The sequence below is a fragment of the Podarcis gaigeae genome (assembly GCF_964106915.1).
Source record: "Podarcis gaigeae genome assembly, chromosome: 8".
Taxonomy (NCBI): Eukaryota; Metazoa; Chordata; class Lepidosauria; order Squamata; family Lacertidae; genus Podarcis; species Podarcis gaigeae.
The window spans coordinates 21,213,229-21,232,961 of NC_139684.1; the positions used below are offsets into that span (position 1 = coordinate 21,213,229).

Sequence of the window (19,733 nt, forward strand, 5' to 3'; positions counted from 1 at the left end):
ATAATGCTTTTTATTGTGTTGGCATTGTATTTTAATGTTCTGTTATTTCAGTATTGTAAGCTCCTCAGAGATCATGTGTTGTTTGATGACTAGAGAAATATAGTAAAGTATACACTAGCAGATTCATACCTGCTGATGCTCAGAAATTCTAAGAAAGAAACAAAAAATATATATGCAGTTTTGAAATCATTGGCTAAAATAGTGCAATTCTGAAAGGTTCGGTCTGCCATCTTGATTCAAAACGGTCTCCAGTTGTATTCAAACATAGATGAAAACCTGATCCTTGATATCAGAAATCATTCTGCATAATTTGGTTATGGTATATTAAGAAGTGTCCAAATGCATTGCAAACAATTTTCCAACATGTGCCCCTCTAGCCCTCTCTGCCTGGCCCTTGGGACTCTCCCCAGGCCACAGCCTTCCTGTTGCATCCTCCTTAAGGTCCTGTCCCCCTGGCTGAAATGCGTCCTTAAACACTGACAACAAGCCCCAAAGTTAGGGATTGTGGGAGTTATAGTCCCAACGGTAACTGGAGAGCACCCCATTGGCTACCCCAGATGTAGAAACTAGCCCTAGTGAAAGTAAAATCTACATTTGTTGTCCTGCCCATTTTTTATTTATTGGTTTTGTTTAATTGTTACATTTATACTCCACATTTCCTCCAAAGATCCTCATGACAAACCTGTGTGGTAAGCTAGGTTGAAAGAGAGTGACACTGGCCCCAAGGTCACCCAGTGGGCTTCATGGCTAAGTAGGGAGTTGAACCCTGGTTTGCCAGGTCTGATACACTTTTGCCTTTGGGCTCACCTACCACTGGCATGTGGCTTTTGGAAGGCTGCCCAATAGGGAATATCGTGCTCAGATTGGAAAGGGTTCATGCCTGGTGTAGATCATCATACATGCCCTTAGAATTCCCTTCCTTTCCATTTCAGACACACAGCAACTACCACAGGAACCTATCCAGATAGTAAACATTGCTGATATACTTGAGCAGCAGTTATTAAGTACAATGGATCCATTGTGAAATTTAAATGCTGCCCTTAAAAGAAAAGGAAACTATTATGGCAAATTTTAAAAACTCTGTTTCTGAAGTCATTGTATGACAGACTACTTCAGAGTAAGTGCAGCATAAAGCAGGTGGAGGAGAGCTTTTGCAATGTTTTGTCATATTTAGGTTGGGTTTGGGAAAATGATCAGGCCATGTGAGAACAGGGGTACACCAGCATGCGCCCATTTTCATTTATAAAATTGTGGAGGGTGCACTATTTACCCCAAAGAAATTGTTCGCATACTTTATTTAATGAATGAGCTCATTTTTCATGCCTCTGCCAGAAACAATAAAAGTTAGAAATGTCCTCATAATTAAAATAAAGTGTTGCACAGATTTATGGCGAGAAATGTGAAATGTCAGCCTACTGACTTCACAAATAAACCTCACATTCATCAGAACAGGTTGCATTCATTAGTAGGAGAGCAGTGTGGGTCCACAACAAGCCCCGGGGGTTTTGTGCTGACCAGGAAGAGGGGGTGGGGTGGGGTTAGAAAGTGGAGAAGGTAAAATACCAGTTTGCTTGGCTTGGAGTAACATGGACAAAAGCAAAGTTTGTTAGGTACTCCTGTCAGTGCTAGTCTGTGGGTTATAACTTAATTCTATGATGCCTTCACATATAAGAAGAGCCTGTTGGATCAGCCAATGGCTCATTTAGCCCAGCATCCTATTCTCATGGTGGCCAAACAGATGCCTATGGGAAGTCTGCAAGTATGACCTGAGCACAAGAGTACTCTTCCTTCCTATGGTCCCCAGCAACTGGTATTCAGAAGCATACTGCCTCTGATTGTCACTGTTTACATGGGATCATTGTTTTGGGTTTTGTTGACATCCATCTATCTCGGGAGACAATGGAGGAGTACACCTTTGGGGGTGAAGTCAAACCATTGGAAGTTTACAGTGCCTGTTATGGGAGAGGCATGATTTGTTGCAGTTGGGGCAGATGAAGGCTTCTTGTTGTGCTGCTACATGGCTTTTCTTCTCTTTGCCCTCCTCAAAGCACTGTGGTTGTCTGAAAGTGATTTCCAAACGGCGGGGTTGATGTTGCCAGCCTTCATGTCTTGTTTGGAGACATCTTTGTAACACAGGGTTGGACTACCAATGGGCCTGGTGCCTTGAAGCCAGCTCCCTGTAGACCACGTCCTTCAGGGATCCTGTCATCTTCCATTCGGTGGACATGACCAAGCCAGTGTAGTTATTGCTGAGACAGGAGTGTGAACATGCTGGGAATGTGGGTTTGGGAGGGCACAACTTTGTTTGAGACTGTCCTGCCATGTACTGCTCACAATCTTGACACAGTGGATGTGGAAGGTGTGGCTCCTGGCAGTTGTAAGTTGCACTTGAAAAAAACTACAGTAAAATTTAAGATTGACCCTAGAGCAGAAGTCAAGTATATCCCTGAGAGAAAATCGAAGAGAATAACCAGGAGACAAACTAATGTGTGTTATATCAACAAAACAAGAAGGATATGAGAGCCTCTCAGGGAAATAGGGATACTGAGTATAAAAGGCCGGTACAGGGCATGATGCTAGCTTTCAGATCTCTATGGTCAACATACTGGTTATGTTAATATTGGGGCCAAAGGTCGTCGCTATGGTCGCTAAACGTAATAAAAATCTTAATGACAGTGAATCAACCAACTAAGCACATCACTGAACAGAGTATTGAATGGGAATTTCCTGACATGGTTGAAGGCAAGCCAGTTGTGAATATAGTGTCAGTTGTATATGTGCCATGACAATTATAGCTGATGATTAAACCAAAGGTAAAGAAGAAAGTTTATTACATGGAGCAGCTGTGCATGAATTAAAAGATGGAATGAAGCCTCAAAATAAATAAGGTTACAGGAAACTGTCTTTTACTGCACCAGACCATTGATTCATCTGACACAGTATTGTTAACACTGAGTGGCAGCAGCTCCCCGGGGTTTTATACAAAGGTCTTTTCCAGCTTTACTTGGAGATGTCAAAGATTGAATCTGGGATCTTCTACCACTGAGCTACAGAACTTCCAGACTCAGTGGGTGCACTATAAAAATAAATCTGCTGGTGTTATATTGATGAACATGAATTCCCAAGACCTGAAGAGAGGAAACATGCAAAAAACATTACAGTCTGCCCACATTCAATGACATCATTCACAAGTGTATTTAGTGCTGTGAATGCCCAGTCTAGCAGATCAAACTGGATGAAAGCAGATGAAAACTCTCCCTCTAACATGTCATATGGAAAATTCAGATTTAGTAGACTACCCTTTAGCATATCATCTGCATTGGAGTTCTTTCAAATAAATTCATGGAATCTTACGGAGCACTGAAGAGATCATTGACAGTATTCTAGTACTTGGAATTTCCAGAGAGTAGCACAACAAAAACCTAATTGACGAGCAATAGGGAGAACATCCTGAAGCTGGACACCAACAGAATACTGTACAAATATTGATTGGACAAAGTGAGCAAGTTTGGACATAACCTAGAAAGAGGAGGAATTAGAACCAGCAGGCCAAACTTAAGCACAGAAGCAATAAAACAAAAAAAGGTATCAACCTCCAAGAAGGATCTAGAAATTATCCAGTGGTGGCTGGTGCCATTTGGGACTGGTAGAGCAGAAAGCGCAGAGACAACCGGTAGGTGCAGCCAGAGCCAATGACAAGCAGAGGCCCCCTAATAAATAAGATAGCAGGCGGGTGTGGGCTGGATGAGGGCAGAGTGAGGCTGGTGGGGCAATGTCCTACTTTGTAATGGACCAGCCTCCACTGAAATCCCAGGGATGGTGAGCTACTTGACAAAATTCAAAGCAACATAATTGATAATATGATAATTAAGTCATTAAGGACACAGAAAGACATCAGGATACCAACATGAACAAGAGCTACCAAATAAAATTAAAATGAAGGATGCCATCAGCCTAAAAACTATGCCAAAATACTACAAATAGGGCAGGAAACAAAACATTGCAGGGTGGAGCACTCCTGTTCAGTGCTCCAGGCAGCCACGTCTGTCTTCCAGAAAACTCCATTTAATTTTTCGTCTGCTGATACTCAGAATTCTATGTGCTCTGAGCATATTCAGTCCTAATAGGTCTGTTTTAGGTCATCCCCCCCGCTTTCAAGTTTCACCCCTTTAAATATATGTGAAGATCTACAGCTGTGACATGATTAGGGTTGCCATATTTCAAAGAGTGAAGACAAAAGTTGTTGAGCTTTTAGCTAGTCACTATGTCGTCCCTCCACTCTCCCGTATTTGAAGATCCTTCATGCATTTTGAAAACATAGATTGAAAAGGTGCATGTGGAGTCATAACAATAGATTTTACCATCCTCATTCATCTTGATCTGGACCATAAATTTTGTGACATGGTCCAGAATTCTAGTTAGGACTCTCCACCACCCAACTGGCTAGAGATCCTAGGAGAGGGCAAACATTGTCCTGCTTTCCAACACAAGGCTGTCCTTGCTCAATTTCTAAGTCGGTATATAGTGCAGTGGTTAAGTAGATGAGCTGGGAACTCAAATCTTGCCAGATCAGATAAAAAGCCTGCAAACCAACAAAGCACCTGTTCAGAAGCCTCTAGGTGGCTGTAGCAGCTACTTTCAGAAATTGAATGTTGCAAGCACTCTTTGCAAATACTCCTTTCAACAGCATTGCACACCACCACCACCACCACCACCTGTTTCATTCACTCTCCCTTGAGCAGCACCTGGCTTCTTCTAATGGAGGAGAATAAGTAGGTCCTCATGGACTCATGGTGTCAAAGGCCAGGGCAAAGAGGTGTGCCTTAAGTGTAGGACAAAAGCTGTATAATGAAAATGCCAGACACACTTTTGTGAGAAAGAAATTCCACAACGTAGGAGGTGGCACAATGAATGCCATGTCTCAGACCTCTGCTACCACCCCGAACTTCTGAAGGTGGTGAAACTGCCAAAAGGACCCTCTCTGTTAATCTTAAAACCCAAGAGGGCCTCTACAGAAGAAGTCAGTCTTTCAGGCCTCATTGCTGCTTTCAGAACAGGGGTGGCTAACTCATGACCTTCCCATCAACCATTGGCCATGCTGGCTGGGGTTGCTGAGAGTTGGAGTCTAACAACATCTGGGGGGGCGCCACTGGTGCAATAGGAAAAGCCAGGTGCTACAGAGGGCGGGCAAGTGAGTAATATTGTGCAGAAGTGCTGAAAAGGGATATGCTCTGTGAGTGACTAGTTACAATTTCTTACAGCTGCTGTTAGAGCAGCATTCCAGAGAAACCACCTTCTGACATTTTAGTTGGCAATATTTTATACATGTCTTCTCAGAAGTAAGCCCCACTGAATTCAATGACTTACTCCCAGATAAGTGGATATAGGATTCATTCCTACACACAGCTACGTGGAAGCAAGCAGCTTTGAGCATACTGGGACCTACATCTGAGTAAAGCATAGGATTAGACTCTTTAACGCTCCTCTTTCAAAGAAGTCACATAAATATGACTCCATGGGTTAAAATGTTCCTCAGTGACTGTGAGAATAACTATTAAGGGGAAATCTTCTAGAGTTTTAGCCAAGCAACATGCCACTATATCCCCATGGTTAATCTACTTAGATTCCCTCTGATTTCTCCTAAGTTCTTCCCTTTCCAAAACGTTTTGCAGAATAATCACCAGAAGTATCCCAATCATCTTGTCAACCATTCACCCTGAACGAATGATAGTAGCAGAGGGTCTGATGTTGGGAGCATATTTCCTCTCTCCCTCCACTCGCATGCACACACACATTTTCTGTGCAAGACACAGCCTGTGTGTGTGTGTGTGTGTACACACACACACGTCTGTTCCCCCTGTTGGGGACATGGAAGCGGCAAAGGGTGGCAAACTCTCCAGGATAGCATGTGCAGTTTCCCCCTCCAAATGAACCAGATGTGGGATGGGAAATGAGAAAGACAGAAACAAACTGCTGTCTTATAAAATAGGGAAAGAGTAAACATTTTGTGGGTGTCTGCATGTGCTTTGTTGTTTAGTTGTTGTTTTTGTTCTGGGCCTTTTGGAAACTGTGGATGGACTGTAGCTGGCAGGCAGAGATCAAGCAGCCACCCACCAACCACAGGGTTCAACAGTTCAGAAGTTTACTAGAGCATTTGTGTTCCAGAAGTGATTGGCCTTTAAGTAAAAAAGCAAGGGTGGGAGGGCAGGAATAACTACACTATGGTGCTAGGGCCCTTCCTCTAATATTTTCCTCCACTGCCTTTCCCCCTTCCACACTGTTGAACCCAAGAGGGGGGAAAATGAATTAACAAAAGGAAAAGAAGGGGAGGCAGTAAGGATTCGGACTCTTGACAATTCATTTCCTGTTGTTCAGTTTCCTAAAAAGAAATGCATTGCTTTCTTCTCAGCAGAGGTTGGCACATCCAGCCATTAAGTAAAACACCATGGATTGTGTAGGTGTGATGTTGTATCCACTAGAGGCTAGTCTATTTTCCCCATTAGGGCAAATGGGGCACTACCCCCCCCTTCAGTCTGCCCTCAGCCAGCTCCCATTTGCCTGCCTTCCAACTTGCAACCAGCCAGGAGGGGAGCCCTCGCTGTCAGCTTCCACCTCTGTAGTCACTGCGTTGCCCTTGTATAACTCAGCAAGGAGGATGGGGGACAGGCCTAGAATTAGCCCTCCCCAACCTCGGCTTTGGCTCCGTCTACTGTCAGGCACTCTGCCTTCTGCCCTACAAGTCCCAGTGGGTGTCACAGCCACCCATGTTTGTATCCCACATGTATGTACCTCAAGGGGTAATTTGAAGAAACATATACATGGCCTATTTATTACCGGAAACCACTCTTCTGAAAGTATAGAATCTGTGCCACATGGGCCCTTGGAGAGAACAGGAGTCAGAGCATGAGGGGTTTGATGAACTTACTGTGCGATCCAAGTATCCTATGAAGTAGGACCGTCTATGTTAAAATGTGTAAATAGATAGATTGTCAGTGGTGGTAGTGCAGGGCCCCCAATTCACATACAGTGTACCAGGCCCAGCAAATCCTGTTGGCATCCTTGAGCACATGCAGAAGGTTCAGTCACTGGCATCATCATTTAAAGCTAGTGGAAGACTCCTGTCTGAAACCCTAGAACATGGGTCGGCAAACTAAGGTCTGCGGACCGGATCAGGCCCAATTGTTTTCTGGATCCAGCCCGCAGACGGTCTGGGAATCACCATGTGGATCGCCAGCGGCACGTTCTTTCCCTCTCCCTCACACAGCGGTGGCGACACCTCCTCCCTCCTCCTGGCTTCTCCCCGCGCTGCCTAGAGGACAAAGGGGGCTGGGCTTTGTTGGTGCCAGCAGCAGCAGCGCTCGAGCAGCCGCCATTTTAAGCAGCTTCTCTCTGGAGCCCTGTCATGCGCCGCTCATCGTCCCGCCGTCAGCCCCTGCCGCTCGCAAGACACAGTTAAGCAGCCACCGGGGCTCATGGTACTCTTACATCTTTTTTCTCTCTCCAAAATATAGTCCAGGCCCCCACAAAGTCTGAGGGACAGTGGACCCCTGCTGAAAAAGTTTGCTGACCCCCTACCCTAAAACATCAGTTTAGACCATGCAGAGCAAGGTGGACCAAAGATATGACTCTTAGGGTTGAAGCAGTAAAAGGGGGGGGGGAATGTTTTGGGATCAATATTCAGCTTCTGCATTGGAAGTACTGGAATTGCAATTCTTTGGATAGTTCTTTGGCTGTGTCAGATGTTCAAAAGCAAGTTTAAATGAAGTTACAAAAGCTAGTTTTGAGCTGTGGATCAGTTCCTATCTGGCAAAGTAGAGGTCTGTATAGGCTCTCACAGGCTCATTCAATGAAGTTTATTCAGGGGCAAGTTTGGCAGTATTTTGCCATATTGATACTGGTGTTTCAAGGTCCCTTGATTTTGAAGGCTAGTGAAAAAGACAGAGTGTGGAGACTTTATCCTGGATGTGAACTAAGCAAAGGTACAAATTCAATTAGATACATTTAAAAATAATTGCTTTTTAATTGTTTCTGCTGTAAAGTAAGTTTTGAAGTAATTGAATTGTGTTTCTCAGAACAAAGCGGAAGAAATATGTTAAATGCTGGTGTATTCGAAAGTTACATTGTAGAGAATACAAACTCACAATCTGAGACCCACACCAGGAGGGGGCAATCTTTCCTATCACTGTCATGTACACCAATTTGAGAATAAATGAATGGTCTGGAGCAGTATATAAAATATTGGGAAGGGGCTTTACTGTATTATCTTAGAAAGATGTTCAATTTACTAACCTAACCTTCCCTGAAATTTCGCCTCCAAATATTTTACCTAACTTTTTTTCCAGCTGCAGGGGTTTTTTAACACCTTTTTTTTTTTAGAATAGTTTCCATTCATTTTTAAAGCGTTGTATTAAAACCAAAGAACAGAAATTAAAAAGCAAGCATGGGCTAAGTAAATGGCATATATTAAATTGTAGCACAATGCTAAAGTGTTTATTATTTAGAGACAATTACATATTATATATTCTACTATCGTACTACAGCAGTATTATTTACGTCTTTATCTTTATATTTATGTGCCACTTGGTTATAATAAAAGCAGTATAGAATAAATATAATAATAATCAATAAAAAGAGTTAAAAACAATTAAAAGATTTTAAAATAATTAAAAGGAACAGTAAGAGATTAAAACATGTTAACGTTTACATGTCTGGATAGACTTGCGTAAACAAAAATGTTTTAAGTACCATAGATTCCGGAGTATTAGGCGACTGGGCATATAAGACGACCCCCCAAATTGGCAGCTGCCAATTTGGGGGGTCGACTTATACGCCCAGTCTTATACGCGGTAGCTTTGCTGGGCAGCGGCAGTGGGCAGCAGGCTCCATGCCGGGAGAAAGCTGCCCGGCAAAGCCACCCAGCAAAGCCGGCCTAGCATCGCTGGGCGGCTTCCTCCTGGCACGGAGCCCGCCACCCACGGCCGCTGCCCAGCGAACCCATACTCAGCGTATAAGACGACCCCCGACTTTTTAGAGGATTTTCCGGGGTTAAAAAGTCGTCTTATACTCCGTAATCTATGGTAGGCTATTTTCAGAAGCCGAACGTCCGATGCGGCTTCTGCGGCTTTCTATTGAGTGCAGGAACGGATTAAGTCCGAGAACCAAGGTACCACTGTTTTTAGGTATATTTTGTGACACCTGTAACAGTGCCAGTAGCACAGATTAAGCGGTAGGGTGGGCACATATTTTTTCCAAGCCAGATTGCAATGCAGGAGACTATTTTAGGGCCAGGAGGGAAGGGTTAGCCTTCCCAATCCCATACACTGCAAATTCCACCGCCTCTGGCTGAAAATGCTGAACACTGTACACCATAATATGATGGTATATTATATTGGATCCTTTTTTATTATTGCACATTTTGCATACACATACACATCTTATTGTGGGTGGAAGTATTTAGTGTTAGATAACTATCAATATTTTAAAATGTTGTCTGTATGTACAGCTGTACATTTATATGATAATCCAGTTGTTTATAGTTACCTGCCAAAAACTTGCACAAGCAGCTTACTCCAGAAAATCCAAAGAATGGTATCCAGCTAAGTCCTACTCAGTGAATCCATTCAAATTAATGGACCTGTGAGTCATGTTACTGTTAATGCCTCTGCTTTGAATAGGACTAATGCTGTATACAACCCAACAGATTTAACACAACTAAGTGAGATAGAAAAGGAGAAGGTCCATGCACACACTTTGCTTTTCCAAAAAAAATTGAGTAAAGGTCAGATATAACTGAATTAATCTGAACGTTGAAAAGTACATAAAACTAAAAGAGGAAGTAGGTAGGAGTGTTACTCTTCCAACTTCCCCCTTCAGCTCTATTAACTTATTAAAAGATAGCAACCCTACTACCTTATGATCAAGGAGGCAGTGAGTGTTGGGGCTCAGAGGCTTTGTGGTCACTAGCAAAGACTTCAAGGGTAGTATTGTGCCCACGGGCACCACGCTGGTGACCCCTGGAGTTCTTTCCACAGATACATGATTACACATATATGCGCTTAATTATAGTGGACATATAGTTGTTGCTTTCTTTGCAGGGGAAAAATATGTGTGGAAGGGCACTCACACAGTGTTATGCAGACTCAGCTTTTATTTTCTCACGTTTGTGCCTCCTAGAACCCAAGTGAGACCGATGTGGTGCAGTGGTCAGACTAGGACCTGGGAGAGCAGGGTTCAGATCACCCCACTATATCATGAAGCGCACTGGGTGACCTTGGGCTGGTTACTGTCTTTCCACTTAACGTGCCTCATAGAGTTGTGGGGATTAAATGAGGAAGAGGAAACACATGTATGTCACCTTCAGCTCCTTAGAGAAAAATGTGGGGTATAACACAGTAAATTAATAAGTGACACCCAGGAGCACTGACCAGACCCTGACCCACTTAACTTCAGTCGGTTGTTTCTCATCAGACCCATAGCCTGGGGCTTCTTCTGTTAAGTGCTTTCTCATTGTCTTCTATGAAACTTTGTCCACCGGCTCCAGCCCCCCACCCCCACCCTACAACTCTTCCACCCCCCACAAAAACCACAACTAGGGAGAGCAGAAGCAAGCGCAAATTCATTCACAGAGCCGCCCTACCGCACGTCTCTTTCTCGCAGCCTCGAGGTCTATGAACCCAACACTTTACCCTCCCCATCGCAGCTCTGGGCTGCCTGCCCCCCGCCCGCGCCTTCTTCTGTTTCCGTGTGTGTGTGTGTGTGTGTGTGTGTGCGCGCGCGCGCGCGCGCGCAGGCGTGTTATGTCTCGCTTGCCTTTTTGCAGAGCGGCTCGGAGGAGGAGGAGGAGGTGGAGGAGGATGAGAACAGAGCCGGAGGGAGGCGGCGCCTGTTCCTGGAAGAGCTCAGCCTGGGGAGTTGGTCACATTCTTGGCTGGGATTCAAGAGCTGAGGCAGACACCAACAAACAGTGAGGTGGGGGGGGGGGCGCGGAGGGGGAGGAGTGCACAGCCAGCCAGCCAGCCTTGCCTGCCTGCCTGCCTGCATTAGCTCAGCTCTGAAACACCCTCAGTCTGGGCTGGAGCGTGGAGTTGGGAGGATGTGAGCTGCCGCGGCTCCCACATTGAAAAGGAGAAGAGGCGGAAAGCAAAGCCAGCCAGAGAGAAAAAGAAAGAACGAAGCAACTCTTTAAAAGAAAGGAAATCTTCTCTTCCCACCCCCACCCGCAGTTTCAAGGGACCACGAGTAGCAGAGAGAACAAGAGGGGGCGAAGAAGGAAGGAGACGCCTCGCTACAGTAGCAGCCGCCTCGGAATTTTGGAAGGGGGGGGGGTTAATTTTTTTAAAAAATTTTTTTTGCTTTGCCTCACACTACATCATCCCGCTTCCGGAGATCGACCTTCTATATAAAAATACACACACACGCACAATATTATTTTCCTTTTAAAAAACATTTTTTTGGTGGACATGGACAGAAAGGAGCTGACTTCCCCGACGCCAGACGCCGACGCCGCTGCTATTTGGACATCTTTCAAGACCCTCTGGTGCTATTGACTCTCTTCAGCCCCCTTTCCACGTTGTTGCTACAGATTTATTAGCAATTTTTTTGAGGGGGGGACGGAGGGAGGTTGATCGGTCGGTTTTGTGTGAGCCTCGTGTGTGTTTGTGTGAACTGAAGACTGCTGGCTTGAATGGAGGTGGGAGGGCAAGCTACTCTTTGAGAAGGCAGTGCGCTTTTTCTTTTTATAACTTTTTCCTCTCCCCCTCCCCGAAGATATAAATATTTCCCCCCTGGATTGGCTCATCTTTTGCTCCAGTGTATTTAGAACAACAACTAAGAACCCCAAACTTATCGAGGGGGTGTTTGGAAAAGCGGACCAAAAGTAACCCACCGGGAGGAAACGTGTTTTTCTTTTTTGGGGGCGAATAATATGAGATTCTTGAGTGGCTTCCCTCTCTCCTTCGCCGTCTTCAATGGACAACAACAAATTTAAGAAGAGCGGCGTTTCTCGCCTTTAAAGGAAAAGAAAAGCAGAAACCTGGAAAAGATTTTAAGCGAGGTTCGGTTTAGTTTTTTGTATTGCCTTTGGTGAAAAACCTAGAAAGGAGGAGTTATTATTTTCTTATTGTTGTTATTTTTTAAAAAAAGGAATAAAAAGGCGGGAGACCACCACAAAATAACCTAAAATGGAGACTGTAAGGAGCAGCTTCCAGCCTCATCCCGGCCTGCAGAAGACCTTGGAACAGTTTCATCTGAGCTCCATGAACTCGCTGGGTGGTCCAGCCGCCTTCTCTGCGCGCTGGGCGCAGGAGCTGCTGTACAAGCGGGAGAACGGCAAGGAGTCCTCGTCCTCGACGTCCTCCTCTGCGGAGCCTGTGCTCCACTTGCCTCCCATCCAGCCGCCGCCGGTGATGCCGGGGCCCTTCTTCATGCCCTCAGACCGCTCGACCGAACGCTGCGAGACCGTCCTGGAGGGCGAGACCATCTCGTGCTTCGTGGTGGGCGGCGAGAAGCGCCTCTGCCTGCCGCAGATCCTCAACTCCGTCCTGCGCGACTTCTCGCTGCAGCAGATCAACGCGGTGTGCGACGAGCTCCACATCTACTGCTCCCGCTGCACGGCGGACCAGCTGGAGATCCTCAAAGTCATGGGCATCCTGCCCTTCTCGGCGCCCTCCTGCGGGCTCATCACTAAGACGGACGCCGAGAGGCTTTGCAACGCCTTGCTCTACGGAGGCGCCTACCCGCCGGGGCGCTGCAAGAAGGAGTTCTCCGGGAGCCACCACGGGGCCGCGCTCGAGCTGGAGCTGACCGAGCGGAGCTTCAAGGTATACCACGAATGTTTCGGGAAATGCAAGGGGCTCCTGGTGCCGGAGCTGTATAGCAGCCCTGGCGCGGCGTGCATCCAGTGCCTCGATTGCCGGCTCATGTACCCGCCGCACAAGTTTGTGATCCACTCGCACAAGTCCCTGGAGAACCGGACTTGCCACTGGGGCTTCGACTCGGCCAACTGGCGAGCCTACATCCTCCTCAGCCAGGATTACTCCGGCAAAGAAGAGAAAGCCAGACTGGGCCAGTGCTTGGATGAGATGAAGGAGAAGTTCGACTACAGCAACCGATACAAGAGGAAAGCACCCAGGGTGAGTCCTCTTGGATTTGGTTTTGAGGGATCGGCGCTTAAATTTGGGGATGGGGTCGCTAAAGGATTGGGCTCTTAAAAACTCTGCCGAGATTGCTTAAAAAGAAAGAAAAAAGGTGTGTGAACTTCGGTGGCAAGGGTAAGGGTTCCAACTGGTAAGGGTACAAACTCTGCAGCTAGATACTTGGTGCATCTCTAGCATCTATTATGTGTATCCAGTGAGACCTACTTCTGAATAAAAATGCAGATAGAATTGGCTGCATATTTTACACAGTCCCACAGATAGCCACTTTAAGTGGCTATTGCCTGAACCATGTAGTAGGATCCCAGAAGGGATCATATATAATCTCTTATTGGACTCCCACCAGTCTGTAGTTCAGATGATAACTGTTTTAAATAGACCTTGTTCTCCCAGGGATTGGGAGCTATGTAGCGAGAAGGCACTGCATGCTCACTGGGAAATACGCCTCATTGTGTTTGACTGGGCTACTTCCTAGGTAAATGTGCATCTAGCTGTAAGAGTCCCACATAACTCTTTTTGAAATGAGTGATGTGTGTGAGAGAGCAGCTGGAAAAACCTGCTGCATTCACCTCAAGGATGCTTATACCATGCATGCAAACTTTGGTGAAGCATGGCCCTAGGTGTGCAGACTCAGAAGTGAGTCCTATTGAATCCAGTGGGACTTAGTAAACAGAAAAGGATGCTTAGGATTGTACTTCTAGAGAATAAAGAACTCTGTCAGACTTATTTTGGAGTATATTCTGTAGACTAGCAGGGCTCTCTACTAGACTTTAACTGCAGCAGCAAAATTGGATTTGTTTAAAAATCCTTTTAACCAATCTGTCTTTTTCGGGGGGGGGGGAGTCCACACATTTACCATTATTCTGTTCACTTTTCTTGTTGCAAACTTAAATACTGTACATTTTATGCACCTGTTTAAACAGGACACAAAAGGTGGCCTACCATATTCTGTCCTTGGGTTTTGCATCTTAACAAATTCAAATAGGTATATGTGGTGCTACAAATAGGGCAAGGAAAGATGAATTGAATGAATGAATGAATTGATTATCTACAGGCAGAAATCACTGGCTTCTATCCTTAGGATTAATCTCAAAACTTGACAAATGTAGTGACGGAAACGAGAGCTGAAAATGTAGAGAGCTTTTCTAAATGTGTTGCATTGGCAGGATAAACAAACACACAACCAGATAAGATTCCAGACAGTGGAGGCTGGTCCATTAGGGCAAATGAGGCACCTCCCCACCAACCTCAGTCTGTCCTCAGCCAGCCCCCACCTGCCTGCTTTCTAATTTACAACTAGTCCAGGGGGTGGCACTGCCTGTCAGATTCCTCCTCCAGTCATTGTTACCCTTGCAGAACTCAGCAGCCAAGATGATGGGGACAAAACTAAAATTAGTTGGCTCTCCCTGTCATTGGCTCTGACCGCATCTACTGTTTGGGCTCCATGCCTTCCTCCCTTCCAGTCACAATGGGCACCAGCCACCACTGATCCCAGGATGTTCCAATCCAGGGTACTTGCAGATGCTGTTGATATATGTGTGCAGACTACATAGTGTATTTTTGGTGCTCTGTACAGTGTTGATCTATTCCCCCCTCCACCCCTTTTCTCTCCTGATGCTAGTTTGTGTATGGGTTATATTTACACTAAGGAAATGGATGTGTCCTGGGACAACTGCTGCAGCAAGCTTTAAAGTATGACAGGCAATTGCAGAGTCTGCCCAGCCAGACAGCTAGGTATTCTTTAATCTGCAGCAGTATTCAATTTCCAGACTTCTCAAAGTTGGTGACTGGGTGAGAAAGTTGGGAGGGGAGACCTTGTGTTGGCATCAGTCCTGGTCAGTGGGGGTACTTATGCTATGGGGTAGCTTGAAAAAAATACCCAGGGTCAGACAAGACATCTGACTTTTCAAAAGAATGCAAGGTGCAGCAAAGGAGAAAGGTCTAGTTAACTCCTTAACTGCACAGACTTTTTTGATAGTCATAGGGTATCAAAGGAGACTCATTTAATACTTATTAAGGGAATGTTCAGTTCAGACTTCTTCCCCTTCCCTCTCCCCTTTAAACTCCCACACACCTATTTTGGAGAGAATGTTCAAGCACCCACACACATCTGGAGATAAAGGCATGTGCAGCTTCTCCTTTTGGGAAACAGGCTGAATGCGCATACAGCCAACAACAACAACAACAACAGAAACCTACCAGGCTTTGGGATATCTTTCCATTCCTGTCTACTTGGCTATTTCCCCTTTCAAAGTGAAGGAAGTAGTTCTTGTTTTCTCCTTAGTTCCCCTCCTCCTCCACAGATTCAGCATAAGAGCTATTGTAGGTCTAAAGACCCACATTATTTATCATGTGCTGCTAATGGCTTGTCTGTCTTCAGCTAATCATATGCTAAAAGTGGCAGGTTGGGGCATATGAATGGAAAGTGGAGGTGCACTGAGAATACAGGGGCACATTTTTTTTAAAAAATATGCATCTTTTTGAAGGCTTGTGCGACATCTAACATATCTTTCCATTCTGGGCAGCACAAAGAAATAATATTTCTGTGCCCAAATTCTTGAGTGTTCTTGCACAACTTTATTTATAGTGTCATATTAGTCATAGCTGTTTGTACATATTTAGCCCCCCCTCATTGTAATGGACTTCCATTTTTATGGTTTTCAGTTACCATTTCGATTGTGTTTCTGAATGACTTTCGGATATATGAAAGAGAATAATGAATTGATTTATGAAAGAAATCAGAAACTAGCATAGAAATTCTCAGTAACTTCAGGTGTGTGTGTGTGTGTGTGTATCGTGTGTATCTGGCTCACTTCTTTTTTTTAAGGCATCCAGCAAATTAGTCCAGGATTGGTGTGAAGCTTGAGACCAAATTAAAACCTTGGTCTCAGTGCTAACCATGATACATTGCTTGAAATACTGTTTCCCCATCAGATTGAAATGGGCAGCCTTTGCTTTTCCTCAGTTGTGAAGCAGCTGTGGTGGGAAGAAAGCCAGGATATGCATATATCCTGGGCCTGTGCTCCAAGAATGGGATGGAGTTGAAATATTATTTCACCTCCCTTCCCATGGTGAGTTGTTTCAAGACTTTTAACTATGGCTAGAAGAACTTGTGTTTTTGCTCTTGAGAAGACTTTGCTAGCAGGTAGGTCACCTGTCTGGCATCCCAACAAAAAGCTGCTTCTCTCCCATTCATTTTTCCATCAGACATAGCCAAAGGGTTATTGCATGTTTTGTGCTGTAGCAGATAGCCATGCTGGGAGCAAAACAATAACCACATACAAACACACACAGAGCTGCAGGGTTGGTAGACTGTGGCCAGAGGCAAATAACATTGAAATAAAATTGAGGTCGCCTAGGGAGGAAATGGTGGTGGAAACCTAACCAATCTTGTGTTTGGCTGTTTGCATTTACTATATTTAAGTTCTGTCTGCATCTCATCCTTAAGCTCTGTGTGTGTGTGTCTTTTGCTCACAGCTGTCTGCAAATCGTGGGCCTCTGTGGGTTTTTGCCTTGTGTGCCCTGCATAATAATGATGATGATCTTTCTTGGGGGTGTGTCCCAGCTGTTGGATGGGGACAATGTGGATTGTTTGAATACAAAGAGGTAGGGGTGATCCTACCCCGCCCCCCTGGGTTTGTGGGAGTTAGTTGGTAGTATGATGACTTTATGTGGCTCTCCTGCAGTAAGCTTTGGAGAATAGTCCCCCAAAGTGGACTGTGAGATAAAAAACACATCTGCCTTATACCCAGCGGAAGCTGCAGCTGCCTCACCAACCACATTGTGCCCTCAGCCAGCCTCCTCCTTATAATCTAAAGCAAGTTCAGTGGGTGCCAGCTTCCTCCTCCTCAGTATCACCCCTGCAGAATTCAGCAGGGAAGAGGATAGGGACAAAATCAGAATTAGTTAACCCTTCCTGTCATTAGCACTGAGCCTACCTACTGTTTGGGCTCTCTGGATTCATTCCTACCAATCACAGTAGATACTAGCCATCACTGCTCTTATACTGAGTCAGACCACTGGTGCATTTAGCTCAGGACTGGTTGACATTGGCTCTCCAGGGGTTCAGATGGGATCTTTTATCAGCTGTGCCTGTAAATGCCATGGATCTACACCTTGTGAATACTCCACTGAGCCTAATGTCCCTGATGTCTCTTTGGTGAGTTGCTGAAAGCTTTCTGTGGTGGGTCAGTGAGATGCATTTTTCTCCTGCTGCTGGATTCTGCCTGCATATGCAAAAGTTGATGTTGGGCTGTAATTTGAAGCCCAGTGATATTCTCCCTCCATAAGCAGAGGCAATACACCTCTGATTCCTCAGATACTGAGAACATAGGAAGCTGGTTTGTACTGCATCAGACAACCCATCTAGCTCAGTATTGTCTACACTGAGTGGCAGTGGCTCTTCAGGGTTTAGGCAAGAAGCCTTTCTCAGCCCCACATGGAGATGCTGGGGATTGAACTTGGACTCTTCTACATACCATTGAGCTATGGCCTTTCTCCAATAACACAGCGTGACTTTTTCCTTTGCAAGCCTCCCAGATGCATTTGCCTGTCTAAGAAAATACTGGAGTTTGGTGAAATTGTCTGCTGCAAGACAATTCTTGTGCTCACATATTGGCAAAATTCTGTGTTCAGTAAGACTTGGGACTATTCCACCCATGCAGCAACCCTAGGAGGGGAAAATGGTGTGTGTGTTTCAGCTTCTTTTGGTACCTCCCACCTTGAGTTTGGTTTCTCCTAGCATGTTATTTGTTTGCATTCCTAGGGCTTAATCATTCCTTTGTGGAGTTCTTCAAATCCCCTAAGCCACATCACCTTTTGGACTTTGTTCTTTTACCTTCTCCCCCGCCCCCTCCAACACATTCATTGTTGAGCTTTCCCTCCTCCCTGTCCCACCTCCCAAGTCTCTAGTCTTTCCTCATCTTCTAACTGGTTCCTGCATCCTGGTCAACTGTATATGTGAAAATGATTTTGTTCAAGAATTAGTTTCACCAGTCTCTTCGCCCTCCTGTCCATGTTGTTCCGATCACAGTCTGTTTGATACATGTCTGCTCTCCTGTATGCTATGTCACTGCGGTGATGAAACATGCTGCTTAGAAGGGGCCTTGTTGGTTCATAGGCCATGTAGTCCTGGGATCCTGTCATTTGATCTGGGTTGACATTTGGAACACTACAAATAATTTGACATTCAGTTTGGGGAGCCATGGCTCAGAAGTATAACACATGTTTTGTGTGCAAAAGGTCCTAGTTTCAATCCCTGGAAACTTCTGTTAGTGCTATGGAATTGCAGTCTTTAATGTGCCCTCTAGATATTGTTTGGCTGTAGCATCCCACCATCCCTTACCACTGGCCATGTAGGAATGGCCATAGCTCAAGGGGAGAGCATCTGCTTTGCATGCCAAAGGTCCCAGGTTCAATCTCTGGTAGGGCTGGGAGAAATTCCCTGTCTGAAAACCTAGACTGAGTCACTGCCAGTCAGTGCAGACAATCCTGAGCTACACCGAGTGTGAGGCAGCTTTCTGTGTTCACATTTTGCACAATGTGCATGTTCAGTAAAACTATATAAAATCAAGGTTGTTCCTTACCTGCATTGTATTTTTCCTACATGGATGTTGGAGAGGAGGGGAAACAGGTAAAATGTAATGCCTGGAAGTCACACACCCGATTATTTTCCTCTGTACAGTCATTGGAAAACTCTTGCCAGTTATGGCTTTCATCCTGAACACTTTTGTGAAAAAAAAATGTGTCTGAAGTAGCTGTCAGATTAAGGGAAGAAAAGAGGAAATAAGCAGATACACACCTTTCTATGCAGCAGCATTCCCTCAGGCCTGGTGTTCCCTGAGGTAGGATGAATGTTCTGGATTGTCATATGCAAACAAGCACAGCGAAAGTTCCTGCTTCTGTTTCATAATAATAATAATAACAATCCCTCCCAAGCCACTGAAAGGTGTAGCAGCAAGAGATCAAAGAGCGGAAACCTATTCATGCTGAGGTAATGCAGCTTTTGGAGTGATCTTGTGAGACCATTGAGGCTTTTTGCATTTTGTAGTGGTTGCAATCCAGCCAGCTGGGAATTTGTGGTGGCGGCAGCAGCAAAAAGAACTCCTTGTGCCCTCCGGGGGAAATGACTCTCCACCACTGCAACCTTGGAACTGCTGCGTGCCTTAAAGAAGAGATGGTTACACACCTCCACACAGCATGTGCCCCCCTCCAATTTTCTTTGTCTTCTGCAAACCAGGCCTTTGTGTAGATGTCTAATTGTGCAGGTGTGAATGTGAAGGATCGTGCTCCTCCCTAGGCTTTTTAGGCCATTGTGGGACAGCAGCTGTGCTAGAGTTTGACTTAGTGTGTTGTCTCCAAACCCAGGATTGTGTTTAGGGTCCCTCCTCCTTAACCATGACCTGTAACCATTGAATGTGGACTCGGGTGACACACTAAGCCAATTCTTGGCTTAATACTACCATCCTGCGATAACCCCAAAAAACCCTGGGGAGGAGCAAAGCAGCTGAGATCTCCTTGGAAGCCATTGTGTGTATGTGCCAAGCCATAGTTTGGCTGAGCATGTAGTGTGAAAGTGGACTC

The 19,733-nt window shown here is 45.3% G+C and overlaps 1 protein-coding gene across 4 annotated transcripts in view; it reads left to right on the top strand.

Moving 5' to 3' along the window:
• The first annotated feature begins 10,819 nt into the window (after positions 1-10,819).
• Positions 10,820-19,733, top strand: part of SKI (SKI proto-oncogene) — a 151,629-nt gene continuing 142,715 nt past the window's right edge. Inside the window, exon 1 of one of the 4 annotated variants that reach the window (XM_083752592.1) lies at positions 10,820-13,130. In XM_083752592.1, coding sequence (XP_083608718.1) covers positions 12,180-13,130 — 951 coding nt within the window. In that variant the 5' untranslated portion in view covers positions 10,820-12,179. The remainder of the gene's footprint in view (positions 13,131-19,733) is intronic. The other 3 variants (XM_083752590.1, XM_083752589.1, XM_083752591.1) reach the window with 3 other exon arrangements.